We start from the raw sequence: 23,357 nt of genomic DNA, 5'->3' as shown, positions 1-23,357 counted from the left end.
TCAGATCTACCTCCTTCTAGTCTAGAATTTTTCAGTTTAAAATAGGTATTCAGTAAGGAAAACCTTAAAATTATTTTAATAGTATGCTCAAAAAAACATTTGAAAAATTCAACATCTATTTTTTTAAAAAGCCATTTAAAAACTAGGAAGAGAAAACTATATCTTTACACCTGATCTTAGTCAAACGGCCAAGAAGCAGTGAGAAAACTGTATCTTTAAGAAGATCCACTGTCTTGAACCAACAGGCTGATAGTGTACTCGACAATAGAAGATCTTCTGTTTATGTCAGGAATGTATAAGTAAGCCTTTTATCACCATTAACATTGTTCTAGAAGTTCTGACTAGTGCAACAAGCCATAAAACCAAACTAAGTATGATGATGGGGAAGGAGATAAAATATAAAAACTTAAAAAATCAACTAAAGATTATTAATAAGGGCCATATATGGTAAGTATACAAAAATCAGTATCTTACCCAAGTGTCACCAATCACCAGTTAGAAACATGTAACAGGAAAAACATGCAATTTACCATAGTATTAACAAATATAAAATTAGAAATAGCCCTAACAAATATATCTGATTGAAATGAAGAAAACTATGAAACTTTTCTTGAGATTTATAAAGTAAATGAATTAGAGGGACATACCTTTTTCTGGATACAAAAATTGGAATATTGAGATGTCATTTTTCCAATTAAATTTAACATGAATTGAGTAAAATTGTTATACATACAGAGAGATATTTATATGAGCTTGACAAAATGATTCTGAGCAATAAGCATAAAGGGGGCACTAATATAAATCATAAAACTTAAAGCTGTAGTAGTCACTACTGTGTTGCAGTTTAGCATACTGGTTGTGACTTAAGGCATTAGAGGTAGAGTACTTGGATTCTAGGCCTAGCTCTACAATTTATCAGATGATATGGCCCAGTTATTTAATCTCTTCAAGGCTGAATTTGCTCACCTATAAAGCCTGAGATTAAATGAGATAAAGTAAATAAAGAGTTGAGCAAGTTGCTGGTACATGGGAAGTACTCCAGAAATGTTAATTGCTGTTGTTATTGACACAAAAGTAAAATTGGTCAATGGAAGACAAGTCTACGCATAGACCATAGTATAAATAAGAATTTATTATTTACTAAAGGAGCCATTCTAAATCAAGAGACAATTGATTAGGTATTATATTTAGCTAAAAATGTTTGGGTAACTCACTATACATCAAAATAAATTCTATGAAACCATAAACAAGTAGAAAAAAATAATATCAAATAGCTGAAGAACTTAAAAGCAGTGAGAAAAGGTCTAAAGTCTAATTAATTTGACTGTACAAACGTTTATATTTCTGTATAAAAGAAAAACTCACAAATTGGATGACAAACTGAGGCACAAACAGTGGTGTATTGGTGAGTGTTTAATGACCAACTCTCTAAGCCAGGGGAAGAAAAATACCCAGATTTGCTGCATGTGCTGATTTCCATGGTGTAAAATACTCCCACCATGACATGATTTCAAGCTATCAATGTAAAATGCATGAACAGGAGTTGGGAAGAGATGTGCACAGTTGGCTTTCATGAGCTAGTGTGAGCTGGCTGTAGCACACGAGTGGTACAGGCATGGCAGAGCATGCTAAGAAACCACCTTGAGATCATCTAGCCCACTGAGGTGAACCTGTGACACCCAGGCCAGAGCACATTCCTGCTTGGAGCTGCCTTCCCCGGGAAGCATAGGACAGAGATAATTTAGGAAAAAATCCACTGCATTGTTATCATGGAGAGCACCTTGACAGGGAGCTGGACCTGCAAACGGTCTTGGGGTAGAGAGAGCCCTATGGTTGCCTGGGACCTACCCTGGGAGCAACCTCTTTGGGGACAAAGTCACACAGTGGCTGAAGATTGAGGGCAGAGGTGTTCCTAGGCAAATGCTTAGCAGAAAAAGAGCAGCTGGGCCAGAGCAGAGGTGTTCCTCCCATGATTTCTTCTTTCTGGAACCTGTGATACTCTTGGTAATGATGCATGTTTTTTACTCTCTTCCTTTGTCTTTGCATATTTATGTTCTCATTCTGTTTTTTACTCTCCTTTTGATGTTGTTTAATTATTGCCTATAATAGTTTTTATAAGTGTGGTCACCAGAAATATCAGTCATGGGGGAGTGGTGGTATGTGAGTGCATGAAGTGTCTGGACAGTGCTGAGCTGACCGAGGTGTTTTCTTGGAGTAAAAGACATGTCTCATAGTGGGCAGGGAGTCATGATATTGTTAGGAACAGAGGTTCTGAGGTATGCTTTTCGACACAGGGCTTCCATCAGGGGACTGTACTTTTTATTCCACAATGGATGACTACAAGCTGGTCGTTTGGTAACTCGGCCTTACATGTGCCATCTTAGAATGGGTTGTTAATTTGTGGTGCTAGCTGTAGTTCTAGTAGAAGATTGGTCTATTCTTGGGTCGACTTTGTGGAAAGAAGGAGGATTTAATTGGACTTCAGAGAAGTGAAGACTGTGAAGATGGGAATGATATTGTTATAAGTTGTACAGTTATTTGAAGTCTCTGATTGAGAGTCATTACTTTAGGCAGTACAGAAAGAACCAATTGGCGTGGAGTGGGATGGGGTGTAGAGAGGGAAGAGAGAAAAAAAGTAATGACTTTAATGAAGATTAATCTTATGATATGAGAAAAGTAGCTGTAGCTAAACACACAGAGGACTGGCAGGTGGGCGAGTTGCCAGATTTGGTTACAAACAAGCCAACATCTGCCTGAGCTTGGGACCTAGCTTTGGAGATGGACAAACATGGTTTCTTACAAGTGGAATGTTTTAATGACTCACTGGGTGTGGAGATTTACAGATGCTTGTGTTTTTAGAGCATTTGTTTATTCAAGTTTGGTCCATTAGCATTCATTTTTCTTGGTTGTTTTTTTTTAAAGAACAAGTTTAATATTTGTCATTTGCAGAAGTATTAATTTGATGATTCAGTGTTCCCCTTCACTTGTTTGGGTGTTTCTAGTCTTTTTATATGAATTTTTCTTTAATCACTTTAGATCTTTAGCTGCTTTTTATTAATGCAGCTTCTGATGTACCCATATATTTTCTTGAGAAACTTCACTGATTGTGGAACCATTGAATGTCAAGTTTGGAAAGTACTGTAATAGTCTTCTAGTCAAACTATCAATTTGATGTTTGAATCCTCTGTATAATTTTCTTTTCCATTTTTGACTTAATAATTGATTTGGGTCTTGATTTTGAAAAGTCAGATTTTGCCAAGAAGGAGGATTTGGGGACTTTGTGACAATATGTCATCCTCAGACTCTACAGTCCCTTGGAGATAACCAATTGGTTATACTTTGGAGTGGCTGGAAGCCAGTTGATTATCTGATGCTGAAATATTGGCATACTATTCAGTGGCCTCTGCTACAGGGTACTCTGACCTTTAACTTCAAACCTTAGGCAGGGGTTGGAAGTATAGTTGGACTTAGGGCTGGGCTAAACTCAGAACTCTCATGTTCATTCTTTGTCTTCAGGACAAAGAGTGGGGGTTGGAGGTTGATGATTGTGGAGAAACAACCTCTTTGCTTCCAAAGCTAGCCAACTAAAGCCAGTCTGAAGGTCCAGGAGCTGCTTGTTTGTAATTTATGTTGAAATGCTGGGAAAAGTTCTCTAGAAGCTTTCTAAATTATAGCTGTTTAATATTTTCTGTTTATAGAATTTGAATGGAGAGTACTTGGTGTGGTTCAGGTTTTACCAAGGAAGGCCAGCTGATGGCTGCCAGGAGGCTTTACCGAGTATCATTGACTTGGAATTCACCAAGCTCTGGGACTTTGAAGCCTCAGAACTTAATTTTGCTAGTACATTTATTAGATTGCATCCCTCTGTTAATAGTAGATTCACGTAAAATAACATCATAAGACATATGTGTCAACCCAGAAGGCTAACTTATTGAAGATTCAACTGACATGGAGACCAGAAAATTTTTATCAGTTTGGCTAGCATAAAGGTAAAGTGAAATTATCATTGTTTAAGAATTATTATATTTATTCTTAATAGAAACTTGATATGGTTATTTAAAAAATCCAATCCAAATATGTATAAGTAAAAAGACCTTTCTGATCCTACCTCATGAGATAACAATTGTTAACAGCTTCATCTGTGTATATTCTTTCAAGACTCTCTATACATGCATAACCTCTATTGCTTTATTTTTCCATAGCTCTCTAGTTATGTTATGCACATTACTTGACTCAACCTCTGGGAAGCCAGAGGACAGTCAGAAGGTTGCCTGATGACCTGGAATCAGATGAAGGGAGTAGGCTGCATGACTCATGGTGCAGCAGCAGCTCAGTAGCCTGACTTGTCTATTTAACAATAACAGTTTGTCTGCAGGAGAGGCCTAAGTGCCATAGTCCGCTGCCTCAGCAACCCCTCCCCAAGACAGTTTGGGAGGGCAGCATCAAACTTTGTCTCTCAGACTTTTATTTGTCAGTGTAACTGTCCAAGTACAGACCCTGGCACCTAGTAGGTGCTATTAATAAGTAAAGAGTAGTTGTATATGTACCTGCCCCATCCAGTCTTTTTTTTTTTTTTTTTTTTTTTTTTTTGAGACAGAGTCTCTCTCTGTTGTCCAGGCTAGAGTGCCATGGCGTCAGCTTAGCTCATGGCAACGTCAAACTCCTGGGCTCAAGTGATCCTCCTGCCTCAGCCTCCCAAGTAGCTGAGACTACAGGTGTGCACCACCACGCCTGGCTAATTTTTTTTTTTTTTTTCTATTTTTAGTTGCCCAGCTAATTTTTTCTATTTCTAGTAGAGACAGGGTCTCACTCTTGCTGAGGCTGGTCTCGAACTCCTGACCTCAAGAAATCTTCCCACCTCAGCCTCCCAGAGTGCTAGGATTACAGGCGTGAGCCACCGTGCCCAGCCCATCCAGTCCCTTTTTACTGACACGTATGATCATTCTGTAGCTATGTTTATACCACAGTCTGGTTTTGTTTTGGCATGTGGGTCCTTTGGTCTCTTTGAGATGACTTTTCTAACTCTACTTTCATCTATTTTATGGTGTGTTTTATAATAGTTCTTTGTAACCTCATTTACCTTTCACCTTTGTGTTGTCTACAGAGGGATTGAAAATCAGCATGTATCTAGTAATTCTAGTAGCTTCTGATTTCTCAGAAAAATGCTTCTGTTCATCAAATTTCATGATTACCTGACTCTTTACCTGAGTTAAGGTCCTTCCACTTTTATCTTGTATACCTGATGTGGTAGTTGTATGAAAAGTGTTCATATGGAGTTTGTCATGAACTCAATAGAACCCTACATGTGGGGTGGCCAATGTGGACCCCTTTGAAGTATTTTTATGTGATTTCTTTTATATATATAACAACTTTATTGAGATATAATTCACATACCATATAAAATGTTTTTTAGTATGTTCACAGAATTATGTAGCCCTCACCAAAATCAGTTTCAGAACATTTTTATCATCCCAAAAGGAGACCTCGTACCTGTTACCAGTCACTCCCCATTTCCCTTCAACTCCCACCCAGCCCTAGGCAAGCACTAATCTACCTTCTGTCTCTATAGATTTGTCTATTCTTGACATTTCATATAAGTGGAATTATATAATATGTGGCCTTTTGTATCTGGCATCTTTCATTTATGTTTTCTAGGTTCATCCATGTTGTAACATGTATCCCTCTTTCATTCCTTTTTATTGCAAAGTTATATTCTGTGGTATGGATGTACTACATTGTATTAATCATTCATCAGTTGATGGGCATTTGTATGTGATTTCTTAACAGCCAGGTAGCACTTTAAGTATTATTATTTTTGAAATATAATCAAGTGTCTTACAAAATATAGATGGAAGTTACAGATGGCTAGGAGGAAACAACAGTTTGTTTCTACCTGTTAAACATCACTGCAGGTGTTTTCTTCAAATATCAGGAGAAATATTTGGACATTTGGAAATTACCTTTGAAATCAAAAGACAAAATATGTTAATAACATGTTATTCTCGGTTATGGCCTGTAATTTTCCTGTTAGAAAAAATTAACTATAAAAAAAAATTAGATAAATTAAGCCACAGAATGTACTGTGGTATTTTTACTACAATTTTTAGGCCTCTTAATTCTGGTTTTCCCTCTTGTTTTCCACACAGATCATTCCACAGTGTCCACACAGGATATGCTTGTGTTAACCACAGGAAACAGGGCAGAGCGAAGTGGTCATAGGTCTTGGAGCCCAAGTGCCTGTTTCCTATCCTTGCTGTAGTACTTATTGGCTGCATGACTTGGGCATATTTGTTAACCTCTCTTTTCCTCAGTTTCCTCATTAGTAAAATGGGAATAATAATAATAATAATATCAACCTCATAAGCTGGTTGTGAAGATTAAATGGGTTAATATATGCAAAACGTCTGGCACATGGAACATGCTCAGTAATGTTAGCTATAATCTGCCTCTTTATATGGTTATATGATTTAGGGTTATATAATCCCTTTAAGAACTTGTATAAAACATTATTTTGGTAATGTTCTTAATTATAGTTGATCTGTGATCTTTTCCCATCTCAGTCAATATATGCAATTTTTCCTATCATTTCACCAACCTTCATGTGTAAACTGAAATGAATTGTTATAAGCGAGGACAGAAAAGGTAGAACCCAGAGATGAGGAAGGTAGATTAACAAGAGAACAGCAGAAAGGTGAAAGAAAAGTGACTGAATCTCTTAAGCTTTAGCACAGTTCCTTTCATGTGGTAATAATTAACTATTTATTGAATGAATGGATTTTTTTATAGTTTGTTGATTATAGGTTTCAGAATTAAAAGTTTTCTTCAACTTCCTTTAAAAATTTAAGACTTCACAGTGTATATGTATATCAAAACATCATGTACAACTTAAATATATATAATTTTTACTATTCAGTTATACCTCAATAAAGCTGAAAGAAAAATTTAAGATATCAAAAGGCATTTCAGTTGCTCTTACTGTATTATCATTTGAAAGTTACTATTAATTTTCTTTACCACAATTGTCTATAAAACTGTACACTCATTGATTTGTTCTAGTTGTATTTTCTTTACAACTCATTTTTCATTTTTTAAACACACATTTTAGAATGCATACAAGATGGGAATAACTTAAGGATGTTTGAGATGAATATTTGTAGAAATGCACCTTTTTTGATACCTCATAGGGAAGATTTTCCCCGTAGCCCATTCGGAAAGGACATTAACAAAGATTTAGGGCATAGTCCTGAAAACAACAGTGCATGCTATAGAGTAGTCATCCTTACCTGAGTGGGGAGATCAGTTCAGCTGATCATTCACCTACTTAGAAGAGGAGCTAGAATTCAAACCCAGGCTTGTGTTCCTTCCTCTCACTACACTAGTTTACCTCTCTAGCATTACAAATTTTCCTGCATCTTCAGAAGAAATCTTGCTCCTGCCTAAGTAATTCTCAACATACAGCTTTCTAATGAAGTTCGAAGTGTTCTGATGTCCCATCACTAAGTATTAGGTAGAATGACTTAAACATTTTCTGGTGGGTTTTTTTTTTTTTGAGACAAAGTCTCGCTCTGTTGCCCGGGCTAGAGTGCCGTGGCGTCAGCCTAGCTCACAGCAACCTTAAATTCCTGGGCTTAGGCGATCCTCCTGCCTCAGCCTCCAAGTAGCTGGGACTACAGGTGTACACCACTATGCCCGGCTAATTTTTTTTATTTTTAGTTGCCCAGCTAATTTTTTTCTATTTTTAGTAGAGACAGGGTCTCTATTTTGCTCAGGCTGGTCTCGAACTCCTGAGCTCAAGTAAACCTCCTGCCTTGGCCTCCCAGAGTGCTAGGATTACAGGTGTGAACCACTGTACCTGGCCTTTTCTGTGGTTTTGGCACTGTGTCTTTATAGCTGACATTATAGTGAGGAAGTAGGAAAAGAATAATCTGGAGAGATGAGAGCCAATATTTTCTTTATTTTTATTATTTCTGCCATTATTAAGTAGCATTAATGAAAATAAAAATGGAAAAAGTGCATTAGAAATCAAACTATTTAAAAATTGTACCATCCCCTTCCAATGCTTATACATTTCCATATATTATTTTACATAGTTGTATAACCAGAGCATAGATATAATTTCTTACCATGGTTTTAGCACAACTTATTATAGTCATTTTTATATGTTACTGTAGTATTCATAATTATTCTTATGATTATTTGATATTCCGGTATTTAAATGTTTTCTATTATTGGAATAGTTAATTTCTAATTTTTTCTCATAATAGCACTTTATTGAACATGTCACGTGCAGCTATTTTAATGTTTTAGTTTTTTGGCAGGTGTTTCTAGAATGTATTGCCAAATTACTTTCCTAAAGTGACTAACCAATTTACATTACTTTCAGCATAGTCTTAACCAGTGTTGTCAGCCTTTACTTCTGAAAATTTTTCAGTGGGAGTATCATCGTAACCATGAACCCTTCTTCCCTGGTTTCTAGAAACATACCATGAGAGAGGTTGGCATTGTTTGCCTCTGTGTTTGCATCCCTGTCTCCCAATGGGTGTGTGACCAAGTAAGTTTTAGAGAGTCTTACAATAAAGGCTCAAAGAAGTCTTGCTTGAAAGACTAGACTTTGTTAACCAACATTTCCAAAGCTTGTTTAAATGTGGGATTTATTTTTCTCATACAGTCCATTATGAACAGCTTTGGGAAATGCCATACTATATAATATCTATGGGAAAAGGAGACAGCTCACAATGCAATAGAATACTCTTTAGGTAAATGATCTCATGCAGGAGAAGCAGTAAGGATGTCTGCAGTAACATCATGCTACCCCAGTGATAAGAGACCTATCCTGTTCATTTATTTGTTAAATAAATTTACTGAGCCAGGCATGGTGGCATGTACCTTTACTTCCAGCTACTCGGGAGGCTGAGGCAGGAGGATTGCTGAGTCCAGAAGTTCTGGGCTGTAGTGCACTATGCCAATCAGGTGTCTAGACCAGGTTGGAATGGAGCAGGTCAGAATTGCCTTGCTCATCGGTAGTGGGATCATGCCTGGGGATAGCCACTGCACCCCAGCCTGGACAATATAACGAGACCCCATCTGTTTAAAAAAAAATTTACTGAGAGCCTACTATGTGGTAGGCACTGTTCAACTACTAGGGGCATAGCAGTGAAAAAACCAAGCAGTGAAAAAATCCCTGCCCCCAAGTAGGCCATAAGGGAGAAAGAATGAATGTTATATGTCCAACCAGGGGAAGATTCTGTATACATTATTTGCATGGAATAGGCTTTCATTTGAAGGATATTAGAGTGCTTTCCATAAACAGTGCTAATCCTTGATTTAAACAAAAAATAGACACATTATCTTTACCCTTAAGAAGATCATAATCTACTGGGGGAACATAATATAGAATAATTACTATGATGGTGGTATATACGTAATACACTGTAAGAACACAAAGGAAGGGAACCTAATGCATATTTAGGGGATTCCTTAATTACTTTTTAACTGCAATAGGAATTTGGTTTACTTAGTTCTTAGGCCACAGCCATAGAACTGAACATATATTTATTTCTGTGCATGACTGCTGTGGACAATACCTAATTTTGATTTAAAACATAAATTTACTCAATTCTACCTACCTATTTGCTGGGTTATGATCAGTGTAGTCTTTGTTTCTTCTCCATAAGTCAGTGTAGTCTTCACAAGTCATTTTTTTATCTGCTCCATCATGGAAAGGAAGTAAGATTAGAGTAAGAATCATAGATTGAGTACCCATGAAATTTTTAAAAAATGGTTACATTTTAGCAAGAAAAATCAGTAAGTCCATTAGCAATCTGGAAACTGTACTGTTGTAACAGAAGGTACAAAGTAGAGCTTTGGTTCTATTAATCTGTCCTTGGTATCATCAAGTATTGAAGAAATTCTGACAGAGGATGTGATAGGAAAAAATGAAGTCCATAAAAATTGTAATTTAAAAAAATTAAAGAGTAATTTTAAATTAAAAAGTTGCTTACCAGTGATTCAGGAGAAAGACAGGTTAGAAATACTGTTTGAGGATTGCAGGCTTGTCTATGTATAATTTTGATTGTGCCTCATTGATCATAGAACTAAAAGATGTTATTAGCGATGTTGCAGAGAAGGATTAACTTGGCCTCTGCCCAGTAATTATCATGTGCTCATGTGCAAGAAAGACAGTCACTGAGAAGTCTGATGTAAGAAGGACATCTTTGTCACAGGCCTCTACTTTTTTAGGGGAATTGGAAGGAGAATGAAATCATTGGCAACATCTCTCTCTTTGATGTTTCTGTCACTATGTAAATACCTAATTTATAAACAGCTCTCGTTGCCATTTCCCCCTTTTTCTTTAAACAGATCAATGTTTGTGATTTAGCATAAAGTTCATGAGCTAAGCAAAGCTGTTGGACACAGAAGCCTGTATCTTTCCACTCAATGTATCTTAATACCTTTAACTGCCTGTTAAAATCATACTTTTATTTTTACCTTTCCGATGTAAATTGCCATCACCAGGCTTAGCAAATGAAACGGATTACTTATGGTAACTGAAAGTAGTTGTGCACTCCCGATCCTTGACAGAGCTCTCCCAAAGGACAGGCAATGTCTTTCAAAATCCTATTACAGAGACTTTATTTGCAGGTGCTATGAACAGAAGGCTGAAAGCCTCCATGTTTTATTACTACCCAACTTTATCAGGTCTGCTCACTCTATTGAGAACTGTGGCAAAAATGATATACATCAGCTCTTTTATTCTTTTGTTACTACTCTGCACAAATAAAAGCATATTGGGGAATTTAATGAAGCAGTATGTCCTTGGAGGGAGCTTTGAAGATTCTGAGTGTACAACTATTTGTCTTTAATACTGGAGGTATTTGTGTAAAACAGATTGGCAGGAGCAAAATAAAGTCCTCACAGATAGAACAATGTTTGCCACATATGCACTTGAATCACACAAATATCTATATAGCGGTGACCTTGGAGATAGATGCATTCAGTGACTACTATAGTGGCTTTTTGGGTATGCCAAGGAGTCGTTGGGATGGTGAAAACTACAGCAGAGCAACTGGAATTATGGGACTTGGAGATGGTCTGTTTACCCAAGAAATAGAAACTATTTATTTTCAAGAAAAAAATTGGAAGGTGGTTGATTATTCAACACATTACCCATCAGTACCCAAGGACACATTCTGGGAATCTGTGCTGGGTGAGAGGCCACGTCTCAGCTTGCTTTGGCCTTCACAGGCATAGCTGGCTTTTCCTTGGAGTCTGAGAAAGGCAGTAGTTATGGATCTGTGCTGTAAGCATGTGTCGATAACCTTATTGTAAGGACAGTCTTGATTCTGCTTAAATTTCTAAGCTTCACTACTTTATTATCAGTAATGAATACTTGTATACATCCCAGCTGATTTAAAAACAGCACAGGAGGATGGGTAGTGCTATTGTCATGAACTGCCAGCCTAAATGGTATTAGAATCTTATTTATTTACACGCTTAATCCTGCCTGTACGCCACTTCTTTTCCTTTGGAACAGCCTCCCTGGCTGCTATTTATTGTTATTTTGAATGTTCTAGAAAGCAGTTCTCTGACTTAACCTGGGGAATGCCAAGGGAGGATGTAGTTGTTTAGCCTGTCAGAAATTCCAAGTTGCAGTAAATCTAAATATATGTGACCTGGTAGTACTTAATTCCTCGTTAGTAGGGACCTCACCAATGACATCTGCGTGAAAATATTATTCTAGTGGCTTAGTAAATATAGCCCTGCACTAATTGTGTCAGAAAACAAAGGAAGGTATTTTTCTTTATTTCCAAGACTAACGCCTCTTTCTAACTGGAGCCACAAAATCTTTAGTGTATAAAAAAATCTTGATATGAAGTGTGAAATGGGTGCTTTCTTTTTTTTTTAAAGCAATTTAATGTTCTACTTCTTTGCCACTAAACATTTCTGAGGGTAATAATTCTTATTGGACAGTCAATATTTCCTCCTCATGGCTATCAAGAAATTTTAGTATGTTTCGGCGCAAAAACACATTCTGTTTTAGACACCAAAGGAACATTTCAGTGTTTGCCTCAGAATATAAGCTGCAAAAGTTTATGAGGTAATTTCAACAGATCTCACAAATGTTTGCTTAATGGTTTCCATCTCTATTTCTGCAGTACTTTTTGCATGTCTCTATTTTGGCGTCACTCATGATGTAGTACTTTGTCACTTTTCCACTGAACCAGAGTTCACTGAGGGCAGGGGCTATTTTACCTGTTTTTGAATCTCAAGTTCTTTATGTGGTGTCCAGTATTTATTTGAAGAACCAAACAAATGCTTAAGAATATTATCTGAAAATCAAGTAGCTTAGTATAATTGGCTGTAACCTTTTTGTACACATTTTCCATTATTTTGAAACCATGTCTGCAAAAACTTGATATATCAAGGAAAGATTCATAGCATTAAGTTATACTGTTAGTATATTACCATAAGAATCTTTTGGGAAGCTTTGTGCCTCTATCTTAGTGAGGAGAAAAACAGCACGGAGTATACAAAGGGGACAGGGAGCATCCAGTCTTTGCCTTTTTTAATAGATTTCACCTGGGTGTCTTCTGACTTCCAGGACTTTGGACTCTACCTGCCTCTATATTTGAGACCTAGTTGACTCTTTTTGTCTTAAATCTAGATTGTTGCTATTGCCTGTCTGATCTTTCTATATCTTCCTAATCCTTCCTGCCTGGCCTAATTCATATCTATCAGACCCTTTTCTACTTTATTGGGCCCCTGGCCTTGGCCCACCCTGCCTGCCCCATTACTGCTGACACCGTCCAGTGGCAACAACTGATTTGATCTAATTGGTTATAACAAATCACTTAACTTTGTGTGTTACTGTTATCTACAAACACATTTACTCAATAGCTTCATTTGAATTAACATGGAAATTTAGGTTAGAACTTTTTACAGGTTTATTTACTAAAAAATAGACACCTTTACTAGAGCATTTCAAATTCACTGGAAGGCCCTGGTTTAGCTATTAGGGCTCATAGTGTATGTGGAGTATAACATGACTTCTATAAGAGATATTATGGAAGCTTAAAAATTAGATATCTTTGCTGTGCAAAATGTAGGAAGGCATGAGAAAGTATTCAACATTGTTTCTCCCTAACTTTGAGGATATGAATATAATATAAATGAGGTAGATGCCAGTTGTGGTTTGACTTAGAATTATTTTTCAGTGGTCCAGTACAAGTACTAAACATTGTAGTTCTGCCTTTTAGATTATTAACCTTGTATAAGTATGTAAAAAGACCATGTAATGTGATGTTGTTATATGCATATAGTCAGATCTTTGTTTTTATAAATTTTTTTTTTTTTAAAGGGTAGGGGATTGCAAAGATTGTTTTTTTGTTGTTGTTGAGACAGAGTCTCACTCTGTCGTGGAGTGCAGTGGCGCCATGGTAGCTCACTGCAACCTCCAGCTCCTGGACTCTAAGCTATCCTGCCTCAGTCAGCCTCCCTGTGTAGCTGGAACTACAGGCGCGTGCCGAAACGCCCAGCTGGGTTTTTTTTCCCTTTCTTTTTGGTAGAGATGGGATCTCACTCTTGCTCACTCTGGTCTCCAACTCCTAAGCTCAAGCAATCCTCCTGCCTCGGTCTCCCAGAGTACTAGGATTTACAGGCGTGAGCCACCGCGCCCGGCCACACACCCTTGTTTTTAAACATACGGAAAATTTCAAACCTTCATTTTACCCATTTTTGAAAATCTTTAAATTTTTTTTTTTGTGCCTCCAAGTTTGGTATCATATTCCTTGTGTCTGAAGAAGTTTAACATTTCTTACTTATCGTTCAGATCAGATCTGTTGCTAATAAATTCAGGTTTTTTTGGTCTGAAAAGTCTTCATTTCTGGGACACATTTTCTCTGGGTACAGAATTCTGGGTTGGTAATTTGTTTTTTGTTTTCTTTTCAGCAGTTTGTATAAATTCTTTTGTCTTTTTGGAAAATTTTTAGCTTTATTTCTTCAAGTATTTCTTCTGCCTTGTTCTATCTTCTTGGATTCCAGTTACACATATGTTAGATCATTTGATACTGTCCTACACTTCTTGGATCCTCTGCTGAGGCTTTAAATTTTTCACTTTCTTTCTTTGTGTTTCAGTTTGGGTAATTTCTATTGACCTATGTTTGAGTTTACTGATTTTTTTCCTTGTCCATGTTTAGTATACTGATGAAGCTGACAAGCATCCTTCATCTCTGCTACCATGTTTGTTTGTTTGTTTTAGCATTTCCTTAACACTTTTTTTTACAGTTTTTATCTTTCTGTTAGAAAGGACTCAGGTTTCAGACAGATTTTCCACTTATTTTCTTTGAAACTTGGCTTGTTCTTTTATAAAATAGAAAAGTCAGGAACATATAATAATAACTAACAGAATTGTTTTGAGAATTCAGCGAGGTCATGGATGATATAAATGTGTGCCATTGGGCAAGTTCCTTCCCTCCCTATACATAGTGTTTAAGATAAACAAATGTATTTTAAAGTAGCTTTTGCTTTATAAATTACCTTAGAGTAAAAATAATGAATTTCAAAGAGATGTCCAAATTCCTGTGTTTGGGAGTAGTTTTACTGTAGTAGATATTACTCAAGACTGAAATTATTTAATACAAAGAAACATTCTTTATTCACACTGTGAGCAACTGTCTTCCAAAATACAGACCACACAATACAGCCATTCTTATTTGAATTGCACAGGGAATAACGTCGAATTATTTTGCAGTTTTTTCTAGACATAACAGAAGTTTTCACAAAAGTGTGTTCCTGATCAGAGATTTTTGAGAGTTAGAAGGAACCTAAGAGATCCAAACTAACTCCTTCCTGCCACCTAGAGAGATGAAGGGATTTATCTAAAGCCATGTAGCTGGCTAATGACAGAGCCAGGGAGAGACCAAGTCCTTTATCTGTTATGCCACACTGGTGCATTCCTCTGAAAAAAACTGCCCACTCATTCTCGGTTTTTAATGCTAGTTAGAGTCTTAGGGTAAGGTTTTTTTCCATGACTAACTAGTGCTCTTTTGTTTTCTGTGTGGGTGTCTGGGAACAAGCTGGGTTTCTTTCTGTTTTTTTTTTTTTTTTGGTAATGAGACATTTGTCTGCTTAACACTTTAGAGGTTAAGAAGTGGTTGTAGCTCAAATTCTCTGCCCTCGTTGATAGGCAGGTATGTTTCTTAACCTTTGGAATTCCCTAAACTTTTATGAAAATTATGTAAATATATGCTTACGTTCCAACAAAAGAATCTATGGCTTTTATCAGGTTATCAAAGGATACCTAGTTTTGGAGGACTAAGCCCGATTACACTCCAAATGCTAATTATGTCAGAGGGCTCCCTTATCTCTGGCTGTCCTGCTGGTGCCCTTTCCCACTGACAGGCCTTCTCCAGATGGCTTCCTGGATCTTGGCATGGAAGCCACTGGAGGCCTCAACCTCCTTGTTGCAGGAACCTTCCCTAGAGGTTTCCCAAGGCTACCCTCTCTCTCCCTTCTCTGTTTACTGTTTCCAGGAGACCTTGTGAGACTCAGGGAGTTTTGTTCATTAGAAAGCTCAGGAGTGTTATTTCAGTTACATTTTGATTAAAAGGGATTTGTGAGCTGACCTGAGAACCTAAGACGATTGAAATAAGAAAAAAATGCAATTGGAATTCTAATCAATACTTTGCCAATTAAGTTTTAGAATGCCTCTAATTCTTTAGTTAGGGAATCTCTGTTTTGATCTAGAAACTAACTCTTTTAACCTTTTCCAGGAGCACAATGAAAATTCATGGATTTTCATGGATTGTTTAAGAGATGCTCAGATCTATGTATAAAAACTTAAATTTTTTCTTCCTGAATTTTATTTGACTTTAAAGAATCTACCTCTGAATAGAAATTCATTTTGATGGGTGGGCATCTTTCCTAGAAGAGAACATATATATATAAATTATGTTCCAGATTTTTTTTTTAAGTCTAGCATATGAACATACAAAGAAAAACCTAGCACTAAGATTGAAGTTGGAAGAGTTTGTTCATTTGTTTATTTTTTTTTAAATTTTTTTGTTTTTATTTTTTGGATATCAGATCTTGCTCTGTCTCCTGGGCTAGAGTGCAGTGGCATTATCATAGCTCACTGCAACCTCAAAGTCCTGGGCTCAAGTGATCCTCCTGCCTCAGCCTCCTGTGTAGCTGGGACTATAGGCATGTGCTACCACACTGAGCTAATTTTTTTATTTTTTGTAGAGGTGGCATCTCACTGTTGCCAGGCTGGTCTCAAACTCCTGGGCTTAAGTAGTCCTCTCACCTTGGCCTCCCAAAGTGCTAAGCTTACAGGTGTGAGCCACCATGACTGGTTTGTTTATTTGTTTTTTAAAAGCCCTTGCTGAGTACATATGATGAGCCCTTAGTCGTCATGTTAGATGCTGGGAAATGAGACTGGTTTCTTCCCTTCTGAAGCTCACAATCTGTTAGGGACACAGTGTAAGAAGTAATAATAACAATTTAGCATGATAAATACTCTAATAGAGGTACCAAAAAAGCAATGAACTCAGAACTCTGCCTGGCCAGAAAGGGGTGGGAATGTTGGCCGAGTGAGTTAGGGTAACGTCATGGAAAAGGTAAGTTGTGTCTTAAAGGTTCAGTAGAAACTTGTCTGGCAAGGAAGGGATCTATATACAAATGATGTGCTTGTGCCTTTCTAATTCTAACAAAACTTAACATTTACCACTCTTATTTGTATTTTTCATTAGAGCTCCAAACGAGAATGGAAGCCTCTGGAGGACCGTAGCTGCACAGACATACCATGGCTGATGCTCTTTATCCTCTTCTGCATTGGGATGGTAAGGAAGCTCTTGCAGATGATCTGACCCTGAACTCATGGCCCGAGGGAGTGATGGGGAAGTGGTTTGATAGGGAAGCTTGTTTTATGTATATGTGTGTGTGTATGTGTGCGTGTGCTTTACCCCTCCTATGTTGGTTGTAATTAGAGATGCTAGGATACCACTGAGGCAGGTTCCTACATAAAAACTGAGATCAACATTAAGGAGCAACTGAGACTCCTATCTCATTCACTAGATCATTTCAGAAAGCAGATCATTTGACATGTGCCTCTGTGAACAGTGATCTTGATGGGGTGGTGAGCAGAACAGTGACTGTGGAGGGATGAACCCTGAGTATTTACCCAACCCAGACACAGGAACCTGATGGTTATCTTTGGGGCAGTCAGTTCTCCTTTCAGGAACTTGGTGTTCCTTAGTCCGTTCTAGATGGGAGGCTGGTTGCTCACTGCTCCTTCTTCCTTCTGCCCACACGAGGCCCCTACTCTCTGTTGTGTCTACTGTAATGAGTGGCATCTTTTGATTGGAGATCAAGGGACCAGATGATTGTCCAGTGGGTATAGAGGATGGAGGAGCAGAGACCCTGGTGCACGGTGTCGAGGGTGTGCGTATTCAACTGCATACCCATTTCTGACACAGACTTCAGTGGCTTTGGAGTCATTGCCAGTGTGCTGGGCAGAGTACGATTTTCCTAAAGAACCAGTGTGCTGGGCAGGAAAAAAGATACAAAACTGTTGTTTTAGAGCTGGTTGATATTAGAGCTAGAAAGGACTTGGAAATCTTCATCTGGTCCATCACTCTCATTTTACAGATTAAAAACATCAAACCCGTAGATAGAAATGACCATCCCAAGGCCACATTGCTAGTTAATGGCAGAGCTGGGAACAGAGCCCAGGTCTCTTCACTTCCAGTTCAGTGCTGTTTTCTGCCACCCTATTTCCTCTTCCTCAAGGAGACGGTGCAGACACAGTATTGTTGTCTCGTAGCATTTTACAACTCAAAATGCAATTATGCTACTTCAGGCAGCAGCCTTTTTCTTATTGTGTGAGTATTTTTAACCCCCTTCTTCCCATACCTTTTATAGAGGCTCTTTAGGAAAATGTTGCTCTGTGTCTCTCTGTAACCACCTGCCTTGCCTGTGCCATTTGTGAATCACAGAACAACCCTAACCTTGGCTAATAGGCACAGATGTAGGCCCCAGTTCTGTGCCCGAACCAAGGAAAAAAAGCAATACATTTTAGTGGGATACAATAAATCCAGTAAAATAAGAATTGGTTTCTTGTTTTTTGTATTTTTAGAGATGGGGTCTTACTCTGTACTCCAGGCTGGAGTGTAATGGCACAATCATAGCTCACTGTAACCTCAAATTCCTGGACTCAAGCAATCCTCCCACCTCAGCCTCCTGAGCAGCTAGAACTACAGGCACAGGCCACCACTCCTGGCTACTTTTTAAAAAGTTTTTTTGTAGAGACAGGGGCTCACTGTATTGCCCAAACTGGTCTTGAATTCCTGCTGTGAGCGATCCTCCTGCCTCAGTCTCCCATGGTGCTGGGATTGCAGGCGTGAGCCACCATGCACAGCCAGAGATCAAAGCATAATTTCGACAAATTTAGGATATTTAGAAAAGGTCTAAATACCTATTTCCTAATGTAGGACTTAAATTTTTCAAGAGTTTAGTTAGTTTAATGGAATGGCAACTGAAATGCAGCGTGCCAGCATATTCATGCAGAGTGTAGAAAAGACTTTTTGCTAGCAGAGTAAGTCCACAGCTTTTCTCCACTCCCTGAATGTAACCCTGGGACAATAGCAGCTGACCTTTCAGAATTATGTTTACAAAAGCATGTACCATCCCACCCAAGGTGCTTTTGATTTTCTGTGCTAAAATAGCTTGGGAAAGTGCAATCATTAATGTTAATAGGCTGATTTGGGAGTGACTTGAGACTAAGGAGTTGGTTGTTTACTGAAACATTTTAATGCAACGGTAATTAATATAATGTTGATTTCAGCATGATGGTAATTAAGACCCACTGTGTGTACTTTTAAATGCAGGCATAGTGTTATTTGTTTCGGAATAATTCTTTTAATAGGTTACCTTCATGGAATGGTGGTAACATCAAGTTTTGCCATTGGGAAACTGAAGAAATCTCAAAGTTCTATTCTCCATCCTACTGGCAAAACCTAGGTTCAAAGTTTTTTGGCTTTTGAGTATTTGCTTTATATGGTTTTTAGAAGTCCCCCTTTCCCCCCACCCCTCCTCTGGATTTCATTCTATAGCACTTTTAAAAGAAACATTCAATAAACATTTTGGGGGCATTAATCTATGTTCAGCACTTTTATATATGTATTTATCTCATTTAATTTTCCCATTTACTCTATAACATAGGTTTTATCCCCAGCTTACAGACAAGGTATAGTTAGGTTAAATATTAGCGTGTCTAAGAATATACTGCTGGAAAAAAGAGGCAAAGAGAGCAAAGGAACTGGAACTTTCTGGCTGTGTCCTAGTGGCCCAGCTCTCTGCCGCTTCTACAGATCATTTCTCAGTCATCTTGTAGCCTGATATTCAAACCATGTCTTCATCCTCCATCTTTACCTATAGTTTTTTGCTCATTCCTTGATACCTATGCTCCAACTCTTAAATATTTTAAGATCTTGTCATCTTTCACTTATCTTTACCATTAAATCTTTATTTACACATGCTCCTCTCTTTGTCAATATTTGTACTCCTCTTTTATTTCTTCCTAAGGGAAGAAAGATTTTGCTAGTGCTTGAATTGTCTAGAATTTAGAGTGTTTTTCAAAGTCAATTGCTATCTGCCTTCTTGGGCGCTATCTTCCACATTTGAAGTTTCATCAGTATTTTGAAATGACTGGGCATATACTTATCCTGCTCTAAAAAATTACATATGGTGTTACATTTCTAAATTTCATTTTTCATTAAGGTTGTAAACAAGTGGTTCTCAACCTTAGCTGCATGTTAGAATCAGCTGGGATCTTTTTTTTTTTTTTTCCAAAAACTCATTTCTTGGCTCCACCTCAATGATTCCGATCTAATCCCTACAATTCTGATGTTCAGCCAAGGTTGAGACTTCCTATTGTAGGCATTGATAAACCACTGGAAAGTGTGGAGCAAGAAGGAATATGACTGGGGTTAGAAAGATGACACTGGCAGCTAATGTTAAAGATGGCTTGGAAGGGGGAAGAGATTTTAGGCAGACCACTTTGGAGGCGGTTGCAATGGTTCAGATAAAAGGTGAAAAATCTGAAATAAGGTAGTAGTTAAGGAGAGGCAGAGAGAGATTGAAGAAGTAGATCAAGAACATTTATCAATGGTGTGAAATCCGTGTTGCAGGCAAGTGAGAGACAGATCAAGGATGACTAAGAGGTTCTTATATTAGGGGTTCGGGGTAGGGCTTTTCAGCTCAAATCCTACTCCCAGCTCCTCCTAGATTCTCGGGCATGGTTTCTGTACACATTAGGGAACAGGAGTGGGATGGATAAACAAAGCACCACTTTATTAGTAGCTGAACAGGTACCTGATTATGCTCAATAAAGCATTCTCTGGTAAAAATGACTCATGGAATGACGCTTGAGCCACATGGGCTAAAATTCCTTTCCATCTAGGATGGTCTGACTTCACTCTGTCTCAAGGATAGTAAGGTGTCAGAAGAGAAGAGAGAACGGAGATCCACCTGGACCAGATCAGCTTACCATAAAAGGCAGGAAAGAGAGGGGGCTGGATGGCCCTAGCAGGAGTGCTTACCCTAGAAAGTAGAAGATACAGGGACCACCTACAACTCACCCTGATAGTTACTGCTGCTTACTATGGACTAGACACTGTCCTCAGCACTTGACACAGAAACTCATTTAATTCTCACAACTGCTTAAGGAAGTATACATTATTGTTATTATCATTCCCATTTCACAGATAAAGAAACAGAGGCACAGAGATATGTTCAATAGCTGTCTGAGATTACACAGTAGCAGCATTGAACCCAGGAGGGAAGAGGAAGAAGGTGAGGGCTCAAGAGGTAGACCCTACCTTGTTGCCTAGAATTGGGAATAACAGAAAAAGCTGTTCAGAATGTGGACCTGTAGCATGTAACCTTACTTTCCAGTAAAATGTGGTCTCTTCAGTGTCTCAGGATCCAACCAAGTAGCTTAGCATCACTTCTTCCTGTAGTGGGGTGTTAGGAAGGTAGGGTGAGGAGCAGAAAAGCCTGGGGAGAGGAGACTGCAGAGTCCTCTACTCGGTATCCTGTATGTGCAGTCTAGGAGATAAGTGGTGGCACTAATGGAGATAGAGTATATGCAGGAAAGGGAAACAGTTCAGGGAAATGTAGAATGAGAAAGTGAGTTTTGGACATGCAGACTCTGTGAGTAAGGATAAGCAGTTGGAAATGCAGGGTTGGAATTTTGGAGAATGATCTTGACTAGAACTGGATTTAGGAGACACCATTGCATAGTTTGTCCCTTCAGACTGCTTTCAAGGACCTTTTTTATTTTATAGCATTAGTCTATTTCCCGGGGCATGATGTTTCTACCTCATTAACTGTTGTTGAGCATGCAGCATAAAGTGAGAGATTCACTGCAGCGTTTAGTCACCTGTTTGATGGTCTGTTCTTTGCCAGGATCATGGAACAGGAAGAACAACTGCCAAAAGATACCAGAGGGTTACCTAATCCAGATGACTACCTATTTTCCGTTAAGGCCATTTCTTCTTCTTTTCTTTTTTTTTTTTTAAATATTGTGATAAAATGTAGATAACAATATTTACCATTTAAACCATTTTTAAGTCTACAGTTCTATTAAATCCATTTAACAGATTAAATCCGTTTTGAATCTACTCTTGCTTTTTTCTCAGTCATTGTAGTAAACCAAGTGTGTATGAACTTCTCCGTGCAAGTATACTCTTAAAATTTTTGCTCTGTGTCAGCTTTCCCTTAGATATATAAAATTTTGGAAGAAGAGCAGCGTTAGAGATTAATTAAAGGCACTTGTTCTGTGAAGTTTGGATTCGGTTAAGGCGTCACACTTGGGGACTTAGAGGCCCACATGTGGCCTTGAGGCTGCAGGTTCCCCACTCCTGAGTGACTGGTAAGGAAGTCAAGGCTCAGGGAATTCAAAGCTACTTGCTCAGGATTGTAAGGAGTGTTTGTGGCAAAGCCTGGATCATTCTCAGTGTTTCTGGTCTGTGTTTTTTCCATTGATCGAGCTGCCCATGAAACTGAGCCTCTGATTTTGCTCCATCGTGTCCCATTATTTTCTTCTCTTTTGAGAGCATTTAAGTTCTTCTGGAATAAAACTTGCATTTGTACATATTCCATAAATGCTTAGTGAGTAGTTATTTCCTGGACTTCCAGTATTCTTGTTTTTTTTCCTCTTTCTTAGAGCAATGCATCTATTAAACTTTTTAAAAATCTAGAAATCTAAAAGATTGGCAAAAGTTTTAATTTTATTTTTTTTAGTTTATTTGCAGAAATATTAGTTCTGCATCAGCCCTTCCAACCCTACTGTATATGCTGGGTCCTAATAGCCTTCCTTGTCTCAGGGTTCTCAGAAGAGGAGGAACAGAAGCCAATGTTCCTCCAAGATTTTATAATCAGTTTTTAGGAGATTGACCCTAAACACTGATTGACATATGGGATGAATAGAGGTAAAGGAGGTGGTATTTGAGAAAAAGAGTCAGCATGTTCCTTAGGAGAGGGCTGTAAGAACAACTTTCCCCCTCCGTCTTTTAATTTTGAAACATTTTGCCATATTCATATACTACCTCCCATCCCCCCCATACATGTTTTTGTTAACCTTTTTTTTTAATCAAAACTAAGACCTTCTGCTTTGCTCAGTTGCTTATTAGCAAAGGCTTGAGGTGTAAAATTCAGACATGCTTATGAAATAAAAGTATGTCCTATTTTTTGACTAATGGTAAATAAAACCAAGCAAAAGCTCTTACTTAAGTACAAGTAGACCTTGTGATATGAGGGGAATATGAGCATAGTTCATTAATTAGCAAATTGTCTTCCTTCCACTTAAGGCAATAGGTACTTATTAGTTGCCAGGTCTTTGCCTGTGACCTACGGTCCCTGTATATCTTTATCTGATTTGAGTCACCCTCTGTTTGTGAATAGATTTGTCTGTTCCTCCTCTCTCAAAATAGCCGTGTGGAAAGCACTTCCGTAGCTCAGTCGGTTTAAGATTTTAGCCATGATTCTCTTCCTTGCTAATAGTCTTACTTCTCTCTAGTGATTGCTTCCTACGACATGCTTATAAAAGCTTTCCTTATCCCCCTTATCATTTGCTTCATTAATGTGATTTCCTTCCACTGAATGCCTTTTCCCTTCCCTCTCTGTGGAGCCATTAAATTATTAAGTGTATTGTGTAAAATTTCCCTCACCCTATTTAATTTCATGTACCACATTTTTTTCACTTCTGAAACTATATTGCTTCCCGCATTTGGATTTTAGAATTTTTATTTTTAAAGAGATTGTATTTTTAATTATATTTGGCCTAGTTCCCCATTGTC

General features: G+C 38.0%; 1 protein-coding gene across 6 annotated transcripts in view; it reads left to right on the top strand.

Moving 5' to 3' along the window:
• The window catches only part of SLC44A1 (solute carrier family 44 member 1), a 164,522-nt gene that overhangs the window by 29,456 nt on the left and 111,709 nt on the right, over window positions 1-23,357 (top strand). For all 6 annotated transcript variants that reach the window (XR_006737863.1, XM_045563114.1, XM_045563111.1 and 3 more), the window contains exon 2: window positions 16,749-16,838. Coding sequence is in view for 5 of the 6 variants with exons in the window: in XM_045563114.1 (XP_045419070.1) it covers window positions 16,749-16,838 (90 nt within the window). In the remaining variant the exon portion in view is untranslated. The remainder of the gene's footprint in view (window positions 1-16,748; window positions 16,839-23,357) is intronic.

This window comes from Lemur catta, chromosome 10, assembly GCF_020740605.2.
Source record: "Lemur catta isolate mLemCat1 chromosome 10, mLemCat1.pri, whole genome shotgun sequence".
Lineage (NCBI taxonomy): Eukaryota > Metazoa > Chordata > Mammalia > Primates > Lemuridae > Lemur > Lemur catta.
This window is presented reverse-complemented; position numbering and strand designations above follow the sequence as displayed.